The 21,929-nt window shown below is 39.2% G+C and overlaps 1 protein-coding gene across 2 annotated transcripts; it reads right to left on the bottom strand.

Annotated features, from left to right (window-relative positions):
• Window positions 1-577: 577 nt before the first annotated feature.
• On the bottom strand, window positions 578-20,068 carry tcf25 (TCF25 ribosome quality control complex subunit). Of its 2 annotated transcripts, none has more exons than XM_085762562.1 (18): window positions 19,720-20,068; window positions 18,753-18,899; window positions 18,558-18,633; window positions 18,294-18,411; window positions 17,397-17,462; window positions 17,215-17,297; window positions 15,554-15,684; window positions 15,114-15,213; window positions 13,183-13,276; window positions 12,978-13,070; window positions 11,317-11,422; window positions 11,055-11,214; window positions 10,799-10,886; window positions 10,384-10,542; window positions 10,063-10,153; window positions 9,421-9,500; window positions 9,201-9,276; window positions 578-1,140 (listed from the first exon to the last, which is right to left on the bottom strand). In XM_085762562.1, exons 1-18 carry the CDS (start codon window positions 19,948-19,950, stop codon window positions 973-975), a joined length of 2,067 nt encoding a protein of 688 aa, XP_085618688.1. In that variant the 5' UTR covers window positions 19,951-20,068; the 3' UTR covers window positions 578-972. The 2 variants fall into 2 exon arrangements, with proteins under 2 accessions (XP_085618688.1, XP_085618687.1); XM_085762561.1 differs by having other exon boundaries at window positions 18,294-18,418; window positions 18,562-18,633.
• Window positions 20,069-21,929: the final 1,861 nt, after the last annotated feature.

Here is a 21,929-nt window from a genome sequence, read left to right as displayed (position 1 = left end):
CCTCAATACAATGCCATTCACTTGTATTACGGTGCTACTTTCCCTTCTTGTCTCTGTCAGTGTTTCTCACTACATCAGGGTTTTCCCCATGTCTCTTGTTAATTCAATTATATGTGTGACACAATAGGACGCCCTAAACACCTTTTGTTCTTTATGTAACCATGTGTGTGACCCTCCTCCTTATCTCAGTAGCAGGTCATAAATTAAATACAAGTTTCTTTTTCTGAGATAAAGATGGTTAAAGATTCAAATAGAAGTGGTATAATTACAGAATACAGTTTTATATTAACAGATTTGTCAGACTGAAAGGGTTGTTTGGCTCCTAATTAAAATGTTACATTTGGTCTCTGGAACAGAAATGATTTTCAAGTGATTTGTTTTAAGCTTGTTGGAGCTTGTTGGTTTCAGTCAACAATTTTCTTTTTTGATTCTGTGGCCAAAAAAACATCCCCCATTAAATGCTGCCAGGCAAAATGTTGAATTTATGATACAGAGGATCCACTCAGCCCAAGAACAAGAACTTTAGTGAACATGAGACACTCTGAAAGGCCGACACCAGTGGAAGAAGAGAAGCACGCATTATGTGATGGTGCTGCTCAACTCGCAATGACCGGAGTTGAACTGCAACTGTTTAATTACAGTAAGTAACATTGTTAACTTTATTGACAGGTCCAAATAACCAATTTGATTCTAACAAAAAGGTTCCCCAAGATCACAACTGTCGGATTTGCCCTGAGTAATTTTGTTTTATCGATGCCTTCAAGGCCAAGAAGTGGACAATCTGTTTCTTCCATGCTTGTATTCTGAAATTGTGACAATTAAAAAAAAAAAAAAAAGATATTTGTCCTTCTCCATTTTCTTATTAAACACAATTAAATATTTGATTTTTTCTTGATGACATTCATTTTTCAAAGTTTCTTTTCCTACTTGGTTCCTCTTCATCTTCTTGATATAGACTTGTTATTCCCCCTCTCAGTCCCATTCATCCTCATCTCTGTAGGGGTTGTCGTCTCTCGGTGGCTCCTGAAACCTGATGTTTGCCAGCATGTCCCTCATTGCCACCATAAGACGATTCACTTCCTGGTTCAGTTCCTGACCAGCTCTCGCTACTTCCATGTCATCCTCCTGCCTCGGCCCACCCTTTACAGGAAAAAAAAAAGACTTAAATGAATATAGATCTACAGTCAGTCTTAATCATTTTGCAGGAAGCATTTGGCTTTGTGAAACTGACTGTCACTGGTGTTAGTGTTACAACTTTGTTTCTGACCCTGCTATCCAATACAAGACAGGTATTGGCACATGCAGTCATTTTCTTACACTTTATTGTTTGCCAAGTGTAATTTAATGAAGTCCTGCCACAATCAAAACTGACTGAACACCGTGATGTTGAAAGAGACTTAGTAACGGTTTGTTATTAAGACTAAGTGGCTCCATTGGATGGCGACATGATTGAACACATATGACAACGCATCAATAACAGGCTCATCTTGGCTTGTATTATATAACGTTATGTTCTTTTCAGACAACTTTAACAGTAAAAAAAGATGCATCTTCCCTCGTCTTAACCATGTTTGTTTTATCCATACTGTATCTCTTCCTCTCTATAAGTGGATAACACGATCAGGATAGATGGAACCGTCTTGATGGAAACATGCCTTGGGCCTTTCTGTGCCCATTAAACATGTATAGCTGATCCACACAACGTTCTGTGTGCGGGTGTTCCTGATAATGTATATGGATATTGTGCACACATCAATCACAGACATGTCACACAGGAAACTTGCAAATTATGGCAAGTTAGTTTTTTTTTTTTTTTTTGTCTTTTACAATAGATTTAATTCATGATCTGATATTATTTCCTTCACTCCTTCTCATTTTGATTACCATACAGTCCATGTACCCGTAAACTGACATATAATATCAATATGCATCTATACGCATGTTATGATAGAGTGCTTTGTATGATAATGTTTTGACAAGATAAAACCTCCCCAGTTACCCAGCTCTGCTCTTATGACTAACAGCTTCTGTGTGGAGAGCAGTGGTGCATGCTTTCTTCATTTATATAGTTGCTCCCTGATGAAATCAGAGATAGATAGGTGACTTAATTAATCGCTGAAGGGAAATTAAATTGCCGTAGCAGCTGAATTTCATCGAAGGAAAATTAGTGAATCATCAATGATACAGTAACATATTCACATTGTTCTTCCTTTTACCATCCTGTTGACAGTGATGATGATTAGCCTATTATTATAGAAAACATAGATCAGTTAAAAAGTTAATTTGGATGTCGCTCCAGTCATGTGCCACTTCTGTGATTAAGATACATTTAAGTTTTGGCAAAATAACACGAGTCAGTTAAGCAAAGGAGCGATTAGATCAGTTGACTGTTGAGAGGAGATCCGAGTAAACTTAGCTCTACATTGTGGAAGTCACACGCTTGCATACCGCAGCGGTCACCCCACAACAACCATGCCATACATAACTTCTATTTTCCGTATCTAATGAGAACTCAGATAGCTGTATACTGTATATCTAATCACATCTTTGTCAAATGACAGCAATGTATGTTCAAAGCAACTGCATAATGCTGTGTTCAGTAATGGCTATGCCTGTTTACGTGAAAAGGCCATAAGACTTGGACTGAGATGAAATGATAGTTTGACATCTCACTGTCCTGCTCTACAGCCAGATGTGCTTGTCGCCATATGGTCTTTGAGTTACAGTTTTTCTCAATCGCTTTGTTGCTATTCTCAGATCATGACTATTAGTTCAACCTCCACAACATGTAGTCATTTGTCCACATCATAGTAGCAGTTTCTCCTTCTTCTGAACAAATTGCAAATGCTTTTGGACATGTATCAGTTGCTCTCATACAATTCTCTGCTGTTTTACAACATTATCATTTGTTTATGTCATGTCAGTCAAAATGAACTATACTTTTGAAGGCTGAATAGCCTTTCCCTATAAAACTAATAGTCCTCATTTCATTTTGAGTCATTACAAAATTGTTGAACTAGTTTTCAAAATCTGTCAAACTAATTTTAAATGTTGGGAGAAGCACTGTGAATTCAATTATTCAAACATTTACAGTAAGGAACAACAGGTATGTATGGTATTGGACAGTAATTCAGCACTAAACAATCTGCACTGCTGTCATTGTGTCAGGCATTACTGTAAGATACAGTGGGACAAGAACTTTTTTACATTTACATTTAGACTTACAGCTTCACTAGAGAACAGATTTACTGGATTGTAATGTATTACAGCAACCACAGTAAAGATTTCCCATCTTTACAGTACGGTACTGTACTACAGCATTTTACAAGTAGGAAGCACTTTTACAGTATTGTACACTACAGTAATAATGGTTGATGCAGTACATGTACTGTACATTACTGTAATTTTACTCTGCATCACATAGGATTACAAGACAACCTCACAGAGGTGGAAGAGACTGAGCCCTTTTTACTGTACTCTGCTACAAGAACAAGACATTTGTGCAATGGTGATTACAAACAACGGCATAAGGTTGAAAGAGATACAATGTAAGGATGACATTACTGTATCTTTGGGAATATTGAATCTGTTTCAATCGCTACAATTGACAGAGTGATGTAGATGAAAATGTGACTGGAACGTCTGGATGTGCAGGAATGATTTACAGTACTCTGTAGGTTCAGTTACTATATGTACTGCAACATTGTTTACGTAAAGTTGTACCCAAAGAGTGTTTCTTATGTTTGTTGTAGATGACTGTAGTGTATTTTTCCTTTGCACAATGCTGTGAACAAATCAGAATTGCAAAGAGCATATGCAGTAAAAATGTGAAACATACATATTCAGTATCTCCACTAAATACAGTAATGTGCAACTTTACTGTAGTTTTCACATGGCTGTACAAGTAGTGTATAGTGCTGTCTGGAGCATTTTCAGGTAGTATCATCACTTTTTGCATTGGAAAACACTTAGAGAATAAAGTGTCCTAATGAAAACATGACAAAGCCATTTGACTATCTTGTTCATAAACGATGGTGTCAAGACTTCTCATTTTGACGACACTGACAGTTTCATTGACATGAGTACTTGCTTTTGAGGGATGGACAATCCATTTTGAGCAAGTGACGCACTTTTGCAGGTCATCCACTAGGTTTTGCAGTTTGCAATAATTGTTCTGAGAAATGCACTAACTGTTGTGCAAATGTTAAGAGTGATGTGAGAAAAGCACCAAAGCGATTGAGAAAAACTGTAATCTGCCTCACAATCTGGGCCAAACTACATCTATTCTGTGGGAACAGGGAGTGAGCAAATTAATGAGTGGATGAGTAAATGAGAGGAAAGAGCAAACACTCATTTGTTGCTAAGAACAGTATAGACCTGGAACAAGCCAAGAATCATTGCTATTTACCGTATTTAATGCAACTTTGCTCATTTAAAAAAAAAAAATAGAATTATAACTTGACTGAGTGAAGTTTTTACACAACTTGAAGTAGAAGTTGATGTTTTTTTTTGTTTTTTTGGGTGGGGTGGGGGGAGGGGGGGTTGCAAGTCCACTGGACTGACAGGAGCCTCAAAGTAACATCCAATGCTTTGGAAAGATTTCAAATAATCCACTTCTTCCAATTATGCAAATCTCAAATACATTGTCCTATAAAATCTATGAAATGCTCCATATGAGCCCATGAGACAGATGTGGACACAGACAAGCCAATTTTCTGTCTGTAACTTTTTTTTTTCATACTTAAAGAAAAAATCTCCCCGCCAACAGCAGTAGCTGCACAGTGGTGGATTTGGATCTCAAAATTCAACTAAGATTATAGTAATGGTTGAAATGGAAGCAGTCAACACAAGACAATAACACTCAAGACAGTCCAAATGTCCCACAGTAATTCTTAGAAAGTAAATTTGTCCCTTTGAATTTATATAAGCGTATAACCTCGCTTTTCGGGAAGAGACGGGAAAATCGAGATGACGGGAAGTTTGCAACCATGAATGTTGTTACTGTTTTGTTCCTCAATGACACAGTCAGAAATCATGGACAGAATTAACTGTAACGAGGTCATATGCCTTCTTTGATATTGTTCGGTTGTCACCCCCTGGGGTAGCCATGAGTCTTTGGAGGAAATATTTCATCAGTCAAGGATGTGTGTTAAGATTTTTTCCCCAGATCTTTGACCAGTTCAGCTGTTTTCACCAGCCCTGGAGGGTCCTCCTACTTAATGGGTTTGTCTGTGTCTTATTTCAGTAATCGTTAAACAGGAAATCCAACCTTTATGTTGTGTTCCTTTAATGGCTTTGGACAGTTCGCTCAATAATAAAAAATAAAAAAAAACACAACTCTCTGGAGCTCTCACAGGAAACCGGAGCACCATAAAGAAAATTTATGATCTTAGCGGTCAAGTCCATTTGGAACAGGTCAGTTCATTGTTGATTATTCACAGACTCCGTGAACATGGACGATTTGTTAGAGACAAACAAATTTTATCTGAAAGTAGGGCTTACAGCTATTAAATCACATGATGTGGCCATGTGCACACCATGGGTTCTTCATTCATGTCCTAGGTTCTTGTTCTTCTTCTGACAACATCACCAATGTCGGCTCTTCTAGTGTTGTGTCGTTCGTGAACGATTCATTCTAAGGAACTAATTATTTGACTGAACGTACTAAATGCAATCACTTCCTGACCCTTTTTCGCTCTTTTCTCTGTTCAGTTGAGCTCAGCATTGCATGTTCAGTGATGTGTTTGCTGAACATACTGTCACTGAGGGCTCCCGCTCACTCAGTGTTGTTCGCAAACGTGTCGCTGTGTTGCTCGCAAGTGTCTGTGTAGTACATTCAGGTGCTGTTCATCAGTATGTTCAGTAAGCGTACTGACACTCAGGTTCACTCAAAAGACAAGTCCTCTCAGTAGGTGCGTTTCCATTACCCCTTGAAATGCGCAAAACCTAAATATCGAAATTAAAAACTGGTAATGGAAACACCTACATTTCGAAAAAACTCTCAAATATCGCAAAAAAGTTTTTACGCTCTCATGAGGTGGTTTTTGAGACGTATCGATACAAACGTGTATCGCAAAAGTGTAATGGAAACACTTTTTTCGCTTTTCTACACATCACCGGAGTTGTGTGTGTCCACGCTGTGTTGGTTTATGTAACTTGAGGGGACAAATGAACCACATGTTTATTGTCATGCATTGCTGACCTGGGCATGTTTCTCATTAAATTAGAAAAACCTTTCCTATCATTCCCCTTTTCCGTGCATGGTTGAAGGAGACTGGCTCGCATCCACGCTCCCACTGCCTCATGCGCCGACATGTCACCTTAAATCACATAAACCAGTACGGGTGTGTGGACACACACAACCACCTATATTGTTGTCAGCGCCTCATCACCCCTGGTGTTTAACTCATTGAGTGCCAACCACGTAATTTCTCGTTTTTCGTTCCCATGCGTTGAGTGCCAAAAACGAAATTTTTCGTTTTTTGCTTTTTTTTTAAATTATGAAAATAGACACTTTAATACACATTATATGTAAATTTGGGGACTCTACGACGAGGAGAACTGAAATAGATGACGATCAAAGTCACATGACAGCTCATGATCTGGAAGTTTTTATCATAACTCAGCTTCTGCAAACGGAGTTCTGCATGCAGATGCAGCGCAGCTGCTCCGCTGCTGCTCCGCTCTCACCTGCGAGGCTGCAGCAGCTGGGAGCTGAACCAGGAAGCTCTCAGCCCACTGTCCCGCCCGGTCTTCATCTGGAGCAACACCGTGTCCTCCCCAAAGTCCTCCCGCGGTAAAATCTGATGGTCTCTGGACCAAAGCAGACCGGCACCACCGACCCGTACCACAGACGGACCGCGACCACCGGCGGGACCGGTGTTCGCGAGCCGCTGTGGCCGGCAGAGCCTCACGTTCCGCGGCGAGAGGCTGTGACACGGCACGGTGCGTCTGTGTTATTGCTGTTTAGTGGCGCCCCCCCCGCCCCCGATGGTGGTTTTGTGAATAGAACAACAATTGTTGTGTATATTTATCTTATACGAGCCCTTTGATCCAGAAATGCGAGTGTCAGAAGAGCGACAGACACAAACAGCGCACCTTTCATAAAAGACGCTCTATCTCCTTTTCTAGAAAAAAAGGAGGGATTTTGGTGAAACCCAGCCATGTTTAGCTTGACTTTTCTCAGGAACGGAGGCACGTAGAAACAAACGGTTTGTGGCCATTTGAAGGATAAAGTTAAACCTTTCAAATGAGCCACAGTATGTGTTGGTGGCAATAATATAGAATACACTATGGCTCTAAAATAAAAAGTCAAATATGGTCTAATTTGCCGGTACACTTGACTAAAACTTTGGAAAGGAGCGCGGCACTCAATGAGTTAAAAGGCTCCGTTCTTTCTGCAGTAAAGCGCACATCCGCCGTGTTGGTAAACAAATAATCCCTCTATATCAACGGAGGCAGCCGTGCTTGAGCAGCTTGGGTTGGAGGTGGTGTGAGTGCGGGCCAGCGGGGGGCAGGGGAGGGGGCATTCGGGCTTCAGCACGGTACAGAACAACTGGCCCTCGTGTGAGTGCGTCCTTATTTGTGGCCGCTGCCAGCGCCACACGGGCTTTGCCTTTCAGCAATCAAGCGCTGTTTTTGTCTTTGTTATCGCTGTGCCGTCACCATAGAAACGCAAGACGCATTGCGGCTCATTCGCAAAACACCTTTCAATGGAAACACACGCAAATAGCAATTGCACTTTTTTGAAGTTTCAGAAATATCGCTTTTATTTTGCGAAAATCTGTAATGGAAACGCAGCTTGTGTGTGCAGCCAAGGGATGCGCGTGAATGTGGTGACGTAGGGACGAGGGTGGGGACTGCTAACTCCATCGGCTGACAAGAAGTTAGCCAAAACGACCGGATCGCTTACTTCTGCTTTAAAGTCCTCTCTCCATGGTGATATCCGCACTCCGGGTCGGGAAGACGGTAAAGCGTTTACACCAAAGTCCGTACTTTTAATGGAAACACACAGGATTCAAATTTCTTTTAATGTGCATTTCCCAGTGTTTCGAATCCCTTTTGGATGGAAACGTGGCTATTGTTGAGTCAGACTATGCACCGTGCAGTCAGGGCTCCCGCCAAGCACTGAACGATTCGGTGAACAGACTTTTTGAACAAATCTTTTTAATGAAGTGATTCAGTGCTCTCAAAAGAAGTGCTTCTGCCATCACTAGGCTCTTCAGCTTGGGAAAATACTTTCTAAAATTCACCACTAAGATTTATAGCATGAAATACATACCATATGTGAATTTGGTTTTGGGGCATGTTTGATCTTTAAATACTGTATATGAAACACGTGAAATCGTTTTTTTTATGAAATACATCTTCCATGTGTCTTCTATCAAACTAAGACAAAAGAAAGCATTAACCCATTAGATGTAAAACTCTTTACGTAACAGTGGTTTATGCATACACGATCGTAGCACAAAGGCAGCAGCGGTGAGAGTGACAAATTACCCTCTTAATGTACTGGAAAAAAACTTACTTCTGTAAATGATTATTTTGCACCACTGACCATCACATCTATTATAGAGATGGAAGCACGTAAATTGCACTAAATGAACTGTACTGTGCCATATGAATATGAATATTATTCATCACTGATTTCAGCCCCCCTGTGACCCTGAATGACTACGTGGTGCAGTTGGATGGATGGATGGATGGATTTCAGTTTGTGCACATTTATGATAATTCCTCCATACAAGCAGAAGATAATATCATTTGTGACGTTGTATATTGAAGTGGATCTTTGTCTCTACCTAATCTGTCATGCAGTGACCACAGAGTGTTTTCCCTGTTAGTAGCTAGTTCAGACTGTGGAGTCTGGATTCGGATCAGGATGTGTCTGTGTCGCACAGTAAAGCTGACAGTAAAGAGATACCCTGTTAATTTATATTCATGGCTTAGGGCCAGACATCACTTTACATTTGTTTTGGTTTGATTTGATGTTCCAGATCATCAGCATCACCAGAGATTGTTACTAATTATATTTTCTCTGATTAGTGATTGTTAAGCAGTGATGGTATCACGTTGAACAGTATAAATCTCACTATAAATCTAAAGTAACTCTGTCTGTCAACAAATTGAGGCTGAGAGCTACACACCCACAGTCTGGTTCTGCTCAAGGGTTAACATTTCCTTGAAGATTTTAAACTCACCTGAAGGTTGAAATTCGGCAGTAACGACCGGAAAAACAGCGACAGTGTACTCTCATTGGATGCACCAACATGCTGCCTGTATGCAAACACAAACACACACACCCACACACATGCATCTCGTTTAAAATGTAAAAGCAAAGTAAAGATATGAAGTTTGTTTTATTGAAAACCACAATACATCTTCTGTCAGTCTGTGGTGAATGAATGTGTCTTCAATTACCTCTCTGGTCTGGTGTATGATGTCACAGAGTCCAGCGGAGGTAGAGGGTCAAAGCCCATCACAGGCTGGGTGGTCACCTCCTAGGATTGTCAAACACATTAACTATGATTAGTCACTTCCTCCAGAGTGCATGAGCTCAGATTAACACCCTGTGGAGGCTTTGTGAAAACCTCCCGTATGTGACTAAAGGTATCCTCAGTATCTGCAATAAATAAAAAAATATGTGACACATGTGGGATCCAATCAAATCTTGGTATACATTTCACATAACCTTTGAAAAAACTAAACTAACCTTCTGCTTTTTAGTTTTCCGTTTGTAGATTGATGCTCTAAAAACATGTGGTTGCGGTTTTGAAGGACTTAATCATTGAATTTTCTAAGTGACATCATCTCAACATCTCGAATTTGATCCATTGGAGAGATTCCTAGCGTGAAATCTGATTCATAAGTCAGGGAACATCGCAACATGCACTCACATAAAAATATATTAAGATGATGTCAGACAGGGACTTTAGAGAGGGAGGCCACGTGTCATGTAATGCAATTATTTAATCATGAGGCTCCTGTGTCCTATGTGAATAATTGGAATAGCTTACATAACAAAACTGACAAGAGAACAAGTTGCTGCTGATCATTTCTTACTAGAGGCAGACTTGAGGTGGCCTCCTTGATCTCAGAGAGGAGGACGTGGCGATGGATGTTCCTTGGTGCACTCTGGTACCTCTGTTTCCTCCTTCAACAGAGTGATGAAAGCTTTGAGAACAATTATCTGAATAATGAAGGCATTTAAAGTAAAAGCAATAAACCCAGTTCACTTGGTAACAAATTCTAACCACTCGAGCTTTTATTATCTCCATATTTCAGCACATTCCCACCATGAACTATTTTTAGTTTTCTTTTCATTGTCATTTGTGGAGGTATATTGCAGAAAAAACAAAATGGTTATCATCATTAAGATCTCACTTGTTCTGACAATCCTCCACTAAAGGGTCTTTGGCATCAACTCGACGCAGCACTTCTTTCACAGACTCTTCCAACCAAAGCATCGCTGGAGCCTCTCTCCACACGTTGTAAGTTCTCCCCACATACAGAGCTGTCAGCTCAGCCAGAGCTGGGGGCTGCCTGAAAACATAGAGAGGGTAGGTTTGTTTTTTTTTAATTCGGTTTTAGAGGTGAAGAAAAACATAACAAAGAGGCAAACATAAAGACCATTGAAAGATTGATTGCAGGAGGAAAATGTATTTGCTATAGTTTAAGGCTACACAATATTGAATAATTAATGATAAATGACACCATGGTATATCAATTTGAATTAATTTTCAAGCCAATACATGCCGGATTAAGAAACACTCAAGGAAACAAAGGGATCATACATTACCCTATTTGACTCTTTGGGCCAAAGAAGGCATGTGAGGTGACTGTAGCATCTGGCTGCACAGTGCACAGATCCAGCAGAGGCATCAAGACTGTAGAAAACACATTTACAGCACATGGTGTACGTGTTATTTACAACTAACTTTATGTGACAAGTAATTTGGCAAAAAACTCATATTTTATAGAAATCATATAATAACTCATGAACAATGGGGAATTATTTCTTAACACATATGCTGGTGGTTGCCTCCTTCTCTAACCTCCGGGAAACATGATGAGAGCATCTTGCAGCATCCGGTCGGCTTTGTGCCTTTGTTTGTCGCTTTCTTCAGGATCCATGTCTTCCTGCTGACTGAGGTGGAAGTGGCAAAGTGCAGTGGAAAATGCAAAGTTTGGCAGCTGGGACAGATTTCTGTGCTCCTGAAATGCAATAACAAACCATACGCAAGACAAGTTAGTTAACTTTGAACTTCAGTTTAAAATCCCTAATTACACACATATGACCATGACAGCTGTCCTTACCTCCCAGTCCTGATAGAGCTGAAGGAGCGACTGGTACTCTCTGGTACGCAACATTAGGAAATCAATGAGCAGGAGCATGCAAAGTGGGTCGGCGTCAGGGTCCAAACTAATAATAGAGTAACAAACAAGATTATGAGCAAATGATTACTTAAGACCAAATGTCTGCATTCTAGTACAGGTCTTATCCAACAAACCTGGGTGGAACATAAAACTCTCAACATGCTAGAAACACTGCTCATAACGTCTTAGACACAGTCGATAGTCATCATCATAATCTAAATGCTGCCACTTTTGTGAGAAATAAATAACTCAACAAAAACCACAAAGCATCAAATTATGTCACTGTTCTGCCATTTTCCATTAAAATAAAATTTGAAGCCTGGGCAACTGACCAAGAGTAGTAACCATGTGGTAGCTTTTATCAAAGCTGTCAGTCTGTTGTGCACAAATTGCTACTGACAACAGCAGTGATATAAGTTAATTTCGCTGGTTTTCTTCAAAGCCCAACACAAGTGCCCAACACAAAATATAGCCTGTGTTTCAGAAAACAAAAAAAATCCTATTATTGATCATTTTCTCTTAAAATAGTTTGACAGTGTTACTCATATCACACAGTATATGTGAAACACTTGTGTTTCTCAATATTTTTAAGTTTATCAATCAGTGTCATTTTGCTGCCTTACAGAAAGGACCAGAACATGGCTGTCATAAAATCAGGAAGCAAGGGTTTGATAAAAAATAATATATAAAGCACTTATTATCATATAGATGGGCTGTAAAGATAATGCTATGGTAGATAAAGATGTAACAGTGTGTAGGAAAACATCCCTCTTAGTAGGCTATGTATAAAGTCGAAGTGTGGGAGATTTTATGAAATGCGCTTTTTAAAAGCTTACACTGACCATTTCTAGGATTTATCACCAATGTAAATGTTATTTTTTCATGGTCATAACCATTAGCTTTCATTACCATAAACTCTGTTACACTGTCACTTTTACAGTCACACAGACTATGATAAATGTTGTATTGGAAAAATTTAAATGTCTACTATCACCAAGCAGCACAGTGGGAACTTGGAAAACATTTCCTCAAACACATGTTCAGTTGCTTCTCACCTTTTAAATGATGTAAGGGCTACATCTTTGATCGTTATCAGTAGTCAAACTCATCAAACAAGAGATTCAACAAGACTTTTAGAATTAAATTTAGACCTCCCTCTGTCCCTGAAATGGATTACCCCCCAGAAGGCTATAAACGTAGTAGCCGTGTAAACAGTCTTTGAAGAGTATCTTAAGTCTGATGACTGCTTCAGGTGGTTGCTTTATTTACGGAAATAAGAGTTCTTTTTGTTTAGCTCGTGAGCCATGTGATAATATGTAGGCTAATACTTTTCAGTGTGATGTCAAATGATCGAACTAAAAGACACAACAGGAAGAGGAGTGTACAAACTGCCTTCTTCATTCTTTTTGTAGAGGCAGAGATAAAAGAGTAAATAGACCAGGGAACTAATGACCCTTAACTGAGGTGTTATGCTATGTTAATGATCAAATTTAAAGTAAACAACAAATGTTTTTGTTTTTTAGCAATCTAGTCTAAAAAATTCAATTTCCCATTAATTCTATAGCTCCTCTTTTTTCAGAGCCCCAGCTTTCTCTTTGTACCTCAGGATGAGTTTGCAGTACTCCAAAGCCGTCCGTGGGCAGCCCCTCTTTTCAAGGAACATCATGTGCTTATAAAGAGCAAGATAAAACGCCCTGCAGACAAAGATTATTTAATCATTAATTTCATTAAAAAACAATTTCAACGATCTTAGGACCAACTGTTGCCTAATAAACCTAACAAAAAGCAAAGAAAAGAGCAACCAACCTGTTTTCTGGTCTCAGATAATCAAGTCTGCTGGAACCTGAGGTCAGGCTGAAGAGAGGGTGAAAAGCGCACTCAAAGCTGTACAAGGCCCTTTCTTTAAGAAAGAAAAAAAAAACATTTTTTAAAATCAATTTTTATGAGATTTAAAAACATGCAACACACTGCATAGGTTAATTTATGATGAGTACAGTGCACCACATGGCATTCGTACATACAACCGCACAGCACAGCACAATTTTGCAACCTAAAATGACCAGACATGGAAAACACTGATTTAATTATCTATGCTTATGTCAATTTATTAATTGTAACAAGGACCGAAGACAGGCATCCTTTGTTAATTTATCCCTCTGGTCTTCGATATAAACTATTTTGGTTTACCCAGTCGCGCGTGGGAAGGGCTTGTGATAATAAACCTATTATTTTGCTAATGAATCATGAAATTCGCCTTTTTGACAATGACTGTTTTGTTGACTTATAGTTTACAACTGCACTGCAGCACTGAACCAACCATGAACATTTAGCTAAATAATCGGACAAAAATTCTGAATCATCAGTGATTTGACTACAGCCTTTTATGCAGCTTATTTCACGATAAAGTAAACACTTGGCCCAAGCAATACACTGACCAAACTAACAATAGTGTCCAGAATAAGCTAAGACTGGCTCAGTTTGTTGAATTTACAAAGTTATGACACATGTGTCGGTTATGATAGTGTGCATTTGTAATTACATGTGCATGTATTTTTCCATTTAAAAGAATTGGGCTTCAGAATAATCTATGAACTGCAATATGTTCATATAGAGAACATTCTTCTGGATTGTAGTTGTTGTTAAGGTATAAGGTAACACAAAAACATCATTATAAAGTAACACATTTGGTATATGCCTCATATTTTGTAACACTGACATGCAGTTAAATAAATGTAATTACACTAATAATCGACTGAAGAAAAGTGAAATGTTCAGAGAAAAAGCACCCAAGTTAAATGATGAAATAATATTAATCTGAATGTACAGAAAATGCCTGGTCCTTTTAGCTATGATGTAAAACAGACGTCAACATAAAAGTCACGTTCATGTCTCCAGAGTGGCTGTGTTATATCATGTCTATATACCAAGCATGGTGTCCATAAAAGCATCAAAGACGGAGCCTGTGCCTTAAGCTGTCTACAAGAGCAAAGCCACACTTGCTACATCGGAGATCAATAAATTGGATATTGATATCGATATTGTAAACCATCTAAACCTCATTTTACGCCAAAAGCAAGGCTCAAAGGTAAAGACTCTGCAGTTTTCTCACACCTCAAGGACAAGGGACGCTCTTTCAGCAACAACAATCTTCACAGTTGAGATAGGGAAGACAGGTGGTTTGAAAGAGGAGTGAAGGAGGTCATTTACGTCAAAGCATAAAAACCATCCCTCAACACAGGAGGAGGAGACGACACAACTTATCCCACACCTACAATGCCGTCCTTTCATTCCATCCTTGGAGAATAAACAACCATCCACACTTGGCCTCATGTGACTCTAACAACTGTTGTCCACACCTGACCTCAGGTGACCTTAACGACTCTAGGGACAGTCGTCACACCGACCAGGAGCACTGACCACTCAGTGGCCTCGTTCGCCTTGTTAATAACCCCACCGAGCCGAAATACCTCAGTTTCCCAATTATTCAGAGCTGAGGTAGGCTCTTGGATGAGAGGTGAAATGTCCTCGAGAATCTACAGCCGAGTCCAGTTGACCGAGATTAAACCTTCTCATCAGAGATCCCATCACAGATTTTGAGCCAAGAATTTGCTCTTAAACTGATTCTGGTTAAATATAGTGATGCCAACTTAATAAACAGTGTTTATCAGTTTGGGCCGCAGACACATATCCATTCTTGTCTTTGGTTTGCAAACCATGGAAAGATCCATGACCCTCACCAATCAGATCCCGGGCCATCTCCTGATCCTCCTGAATGCGGCAGACATCTGACAGCTGCAGCAAGGAGTCGATGTGATAGGGGTTGAGTTGCAGCAAGGCCTGGAGGGAGAGAAAAAAAAAGAGATGGTAGTCAAACTGACAGGGCTAGAAAAAGAAATTCAGTTACAGTACATGCATCAATGTGCATTAAGATAACAAGGAGGATAATGGTAATTGGTAATACAAGCCAACAGGCACAGACACATGGTGATGATCAGGTCACGGGGGCTAAACATTTTTGTTTTTGTCTGGTTCATTGTTGTTCAGTGACAGAGCACTGTAACTAAATCTGAGCATAATCAGTATTGCTCGGTCAACAGAAGCATCAGAAAGGTCAACATCTAACCTCCGCACGCTAGAGAGGATTACAACATCATCTCTGGTGATATCTAACCCTTACCACAATGTTGTTGGGATCCATAGACTCAACCGCATCCAGGAACTTGAACTGCACTTGTTGGTAATCACGACCGTGCTCAAAAGTGAAGTACTGAATGCCATCCTTTGACTGCAGTAAAGCCATTGAGATTCCTGTGAAGATGTCGAAAAGGATTAAGTAAAGAACTACATGAGAGGGTAATAATACAGGATGGATAATAGTTATACTGAAGTCCCAAATCTCAGGTTTATTTTGAGTAGGTCTAGGTTTATATAACTAGAAAGGTGTGATAGATACAGATATATATTTGACACATAGATTGAAAGGTTAGGGTTCAAAAGTCATCAGAAGACACAGGCCTCCACTGGCAACCTCAATCAGCAGGTGAAGTGCTGCTTTATCACACTAAAATCATGGTTAATTTAACCAGTAGTAAGATCAAACTCATGTCGCCCTTACTGTTTTGCAAGCACATGTAAACCTCTTTTTACTACATGATGGCTGAACCGAACCGCCGACCGAGACAATCCGAGCCACACAAAGGCTGCCACTGCTGTACACACCACACACGATCTATCCTCTGTCCATTATTTTTGATAGAGGCAAATTATTCTTTCCTCAGTCCAGACAACTTCACTCCCCAATTCTATTCTATCAGTTTAATTTTTGTATATATTTTTGAGCTTCAGCCTGGGGCTTGACCAGGCGCTTGCATAATCCGGTGATAAATCCTCAGAGGGTTAGGGGTTAGGGTTAGGGTCTTTATTGTTGACAAGGAGATGCATCTGCCTACATCTGGAGGCCATTCTTGACTTGCTGTGCAGACATAAAGAGGTTGTTCTTCACAAAGTAAATGATTTAACACTCATCCACAAGACCTGTGATCCTTGGTCTGCCAGGTCATTTGTCATTTTCTTGTGAATGCCCGACTTTTCAGTTTGTACTCAACTGTTTTGGCAAATAATAATTATGGCTAACAAATTCATTCATTCATTACTATTTTCTTCTTTTTTCTTCAAATTGACATATTCACCTCAATCTAAATGCTGACTCAATTTAAGACAGCATGTGATATCTTTTATGCATAAATCCATGTGCATGAATAATTATTTGTATAAACATGTAGACAATGTAATATACTAAGGATGTTTTGATGATTTGTTTGCTGTTTACATTCTGTGCATACCAACAAATGTCATCTGGCCTGAGACAACTGTAACTTATCACTCCGCATGGTGTGCCATGGTTGATTGATAGAATTAATCACAGAGAACTTCATTATAAGATACAAAACAACCCATATTTTTGTGATGAAACGCCTGACATGTGGGAGATCGTATGAGTTGTGACGTCAATGGTGTCAACAGAAGGATGATTATAAGAAATTTTCTGTTCTGAACTTTAACACAAAGAAACAGACTGAGGGAATCCGAAATTGTACAGATAAGTTGTTTTCATAGCGACGCAATTTGATCTTTGTGGTGATAGAATTCAACCATAGCATGAATGACTAATGGAAAGTTTACATAATATGTCAATAGAGACTGAGCGTACCAGCAAAATTCATTACTAAGGTATTTTAAGCTTTTTAATGCTAGCCCTGTTCGGTCTGTTCTGTCCTAAAGTATACACTTACAAAAAGGTTTAAACTGCAATTTAGATCACTGTAAGGAAAAGCTCACCTGGGCGGCTGAAGCGAGGCCAGCTGTCTTTGGGAAAGGTCATCCAGGTGCTACGGTGAAACTGCCTGTTTCTCTGTCGAGGTCTGTCAAACGAAACAAAACAAAACAAAAGATCCATACAGATGACCTGAAACATCTAACACCAAACAATCTCTAATAAAACGTATGTTTTTTTTTTTTACCTTTGATCCCCAAGAACAGCTCGAGCCCCAAAATATCTCTTCAGCTCCGTCTCTGGGTTGAGATTCCTTATAAATAAACACAGAAAAAACTAATTGACAGGATGGACCAACTGAAGAAGTATAGACTGAGGAACACATGGGACCTGTTAGATTTGGATGCTGTGGACATGTGAGTTGACTGTTTGTTTTGTCCATGCCGACACAAAATCCACACAATCATAGTAACCAGTGATATAAGAAAGTAACCAGTAACCAGTAACCAGTGATATAAGAAACAAGCAGATTTTTCACACATAACTGGTATCCATCTATTCAACCAACAGCTGAAACACATACTGTGACATCACATGCTTTGCCAGGTAATGGCCTATTCCAACAACACTATTTGGTCTCTGACAGGTGCAATATTGAAGAGTTCATTTGCAAAAGCAGATAAATGCCATTTTGAAAAGATGAGCTGATGCTTTTGAATTATTCTTTGCATATAGTGTTGTTTGCAATAAAGCTTTATTTTTTTGAGCTACGTCTGTTTTGTTACGTCTCATCTCCTTGGTCAAAGCCACTCAACTTTGGTTTGACTGATATCACCTGGTGTAAATAATAATTAAAAATTGTTTTGAATTTTTTTTTTTTTTAAGTTATCTGCTTTTGCAAATAAACTCTTATATTATGTTAATATGTTTTATGTTCATCTTGTAAGTCTTTGCTGATGTGCATTATCTGAGAGAAATGGCTTAGAGACACGATCACATGGTGTTAAGCGCCACCACATGGTGGCAGATTAGAATCGCAGATACGTACAGTATATTACACTGAGACCACTGGCTTGTCATGTTATTTGTGCACTGCTCAAGAGCCATTTCTGTTTTACACAAGAGATGCTGCTGGTCTTCTCACCTGTGCTCCACATGTAGCACAGATCGTCTGTCATCGGCTCCACAATCTTCGTTTTGCAAACTCAGACCATTTGGCTGCTCCAAGTTCTCCAGCAATAAATCAATGTTATCATCTGGTACTGAACTCTGAAAACAGACAGAGATGTCATCAAACACATAACACACACTGTGAAATAGAAGAGTGCTAAAAGGAGCTGAAGAATGATTATAGGATTTTTATTGATAATTAGGGTTTCGATTTGCATTGAATCCACTCTAAACAAACGTACCGGTCCATCCACTGGCGTCACTTTTGATTTCTTCTTTTTCTTCTTCTTTTTAGCTCCGTCTCCAGATGAAGACTGTTAAAGGAAAAGAAAGGTGTTATTTTCACATATCCAAAGGGGCGCCTTTAGATCAACATAATATCTAAGTGAGTTTAGAGGAAAACACCCTTTGACACTCTTTGCTTTTTCCTTACCTTTGTCGAAGTCTCCTGCTGCTTTTGACCTGGTTTATCAGCCTCCTTGTTGTCAGTCTTTTCCTTGCCACTTGTTTTATTTCCATCTTGTTTCTCTGCATCTTCATCAGGTGAGATTTTCTCTGCCTCATTGTCGACATCACCTATCTGGTAAAAATTAGATATCAGCAACAACAACAGGGATGTGAGTAAAACCAAATACAATAAAATAAAATAAAAATGCCCTGTGCTAAGAAAATAACATTCCTGGCATTATGTCGTGGTTAAAATAAATCGCATGCTCACTGCATAAGCCCCAGTGTATTAACACATACATACATTGACATAATAAATATGGAGCAATCAATGGCGAGAATACATAGTACTCTAGCATGGCAAACAATGGCAGGTAAGATTAAGGGATTACTGTAAACACTATTTTTTTTATGTGCATGTTCTGTTAAAACTTGACTTCTCATGTCATGTCCTGCAAGGGCTTTATAGAGATGCAGATGTGGGAGTTTAGGGGTTACTAGGGTTTAATATTATCAATCATTATTATTGATTGCAATGTACCTGTAAGGTGTCTGACTGCTGTGCTTGTTTACATTTCAAAACAATAAGAGATGTTCCCAAAGTATAAAAGCTAGTTGTTGGACATGGACTATCAGATAGATAGATAGATAGATAGATAGATAAAGTCTACTAAACAGCCTGTTGTAGACTTACCGCACATTTCTCAATCAGTCATTTCTTAAAGCTGATATCGTGGACAACCACCCAGTGATATTCTTAAGTGATAAACTAATGTGTCTAACAAACTTTTACCAATAATTCAATTCACTACGTAGTTAAATAAGAGGAGATATTATCTTTGCTAACCATGCTAGCCTGTGTTAGCGGCTGAAATCTCGTTGTAAACACACGAACCAGCGCCGCCACGTCCAACAACAGAAGTTACTTAACACCCACCGTCGCCTTGTCTTACCAGCTCAAAAATGTTGCTGTAGTTTTTCTGCGCTTTGTTTTTCTTTGCCTTTCGGCTGTTGTCTTTCCTGACCGGTGGCGGTGGCTGAGACACGGCGGTCGCCTCGTCCAGCTGCTGCGGCTCCTCCTCGCTCCCAGCCTCAGCCTGCTCCTCCGGGCTCAGGTCCCCCAGGGCCAGGGCCTCCTGGCCGCGCTGCTTCCCGCGGAGCCTTCGCAGAGCCCGGGTAGACATTGTCCGCTACTCACGGGGACACATACACCTCAATATTTAGGATTTAATGGGTATTTGTTTAGCTGACAGTCAGTGAGTGAAATGACGATCACTTCCATTGGTTTCTATTTCTTCTTCTTCCACTATCTTCTACTCTTTTTCTCGCTTCTCTATGTGTTACTGCCCTCTACGGGGTTTATGAAGAACAGCATCAAGTAGAACCGCGCTAGTTACCAGAATCTATTTACAGTAGCCTAAAAGAAAAAAAAGTTAATCAAATCAAATCAAATCAACTTTTATTTGTCCCGGGAGGGAAATTCGTCATGGGCATAATATTAACATAATAGATCCATTAAATAACCTCAACCAAGGCCAAATATAGGCTAAATTTGCCACCATATTATTATCTGGATAAACTTGAAATTCATTTCAACAAACTCATACAGCTCAGAAGAACTATAGGCCTAAATGTGTCTGTTTTACACCAAGATCCACACATTACTATTTCAAAAGAAACTGTTGGTGATCAAAAATTCCCTCTCTTCATCTTTTTAACCAGATCTGCAAATTCATCTTGCAGCCTCCTGCCAACAGCTGTACCCAGTCCTTGCTGGCAAGTTCATGACAGAGTGAAGACATTTACCTCCTTTGTGGATTTTACTATTCAAGTCACAGGTTCTAATTAATTTTCTACAAGGACAAAGCAGCAGCTGTAGCCTCCTTTTTGATGGTCAAATAGCTATTAAACTATAATAACAATGAAAAAGACCAAGTGTAAAATCTGAAAAGGAGAAGTCAAGCAATATCCTACATAAAGTAGCCTACAGAGTGTCATTATATATAGCATACAAATTATGCGATAGCCTACTCTCTCTCTTACAGTCTGTGCATTAAGGAACTGTAAATGCCTTTCTGTGAGATAACCTGGATCATTATCTCTCAGTCAAAGCACCTCATTTTCTGGACTGATGGCTACATCATTTGCATATAGCCCCTTTGGTTGATTCTGAAGAATCTTCAAACCAAGAGAGTCCCAGCCTCAGTCCTGTTCATTTAGCCATATATATAACCTTCTAAACAAAGCTTGAATAGTTAAGTGATCTCCCCTTCAGATTACATTTTCTTACTAGTGCCCCTTAGTTGTTGTTTTTTTTGTTTTTTTTAAGTGTTTTAACTCTTCACCAAGAGGAACAAGTTCCGTCCTTTTGATGCAATTTCCTTTGACATTTCCATATCTAAATATGGACATACAGTACAAAAGTAAGTTGAACATAAATGTTTATAATGTTATGTTATAGTTGTCTATACATTTCATTTCATGCTGTGTCATTCTAAATAGGTTGAATGTAGGTAGAAAAATAAATAAATATCCAAGGCACTCTCTGTGTGAACAGTTAAAAAGCCTTTATTGTTATGGCTTAGTCATGTTAACCATTAAAAGACTCCTACGCGTTTCGGCTACACGCCTTTGTCAGGGAGTCAAACAGTTTTTCAGGTTCCATGTAAATTTGGATCGGATTATATAGTTTTTAATGTGAGAAAATGTTTAACTCTAAGGGAACTTTTAAACTCTTTCAGTCTGTGTGCTCTAAATTCACTTGCTGTTTCTCACTTTCCCTAAAAATTTCATGCAAATTATCTCACTTTCCCTAAAAATTTCATGCAAATTATTTGATTCTCTCAGTGAATTCAATTGGTTTGTAATTCTCTCATGCAGCAGGAGGTGGCAGAGTAAAGCTGAGAGGTAAACTGCCTGAACAAGATGGGCAAGTTATTGTTGTTTCTTGAATACATTATTGGTGAGAGGGTTTTTTTTTTTAGTACTGTATTAGTGGTGTGTCTCAAATGTAATGGCCTCATAAAGCCAAAATGAGGAAGTACCATTTTACCTCTAAGATTGCCACACAGACACTAGCTGCTTAACAGGTCAACTGTCTCATCTGTAGGAAAGAAAAGAAAACCCATAAAAAACACAGACACTGGACAAGATCTGACACAAA

The sequence above is a fragment of the Trachurus japonicus genome, chromosome 3, assembly GCF_045865225.1.
Source record: "Trachurus japonicus isolate A0001 chromosome 3, Traja_1.0".
In the NCBI taxonomy this organism is placed as follows: Eukaryota; Metazoa; Chordata; class Actinopteri; order Carangiformes; family Carangidae; genus Trachurus; species Trachurus japonicus.
This window is presented reverse-complemented; position numbering and strand designations above follow the sequence as displayed.

Bases quoted from the DNA above. Each gene is read 5' to 3' on its own strand.
- tcf25 (XM_085762561.1), bottom strand. From the start codon at position 19,950: ATGTCTACCCGGGCTCTGCGAAGGCTCCGCGGGAAGCAGCGCGGCCAG. The intron at 15,214-15,553 runs GTAAGGGTTAGA...CTCTCCCTCCAG, and splicing joins TGGATCCCAACAACATTGTG to GCCTTGCTGCAACTCAACCC. The intron at 1,141-9,200 runs GTGAGTTTAAAA...TTTCCTGTAAAG, and splicing joins TGCCGAATTTCAACCTTCAG to GGTGGGCCGAGGCAGGAGGA.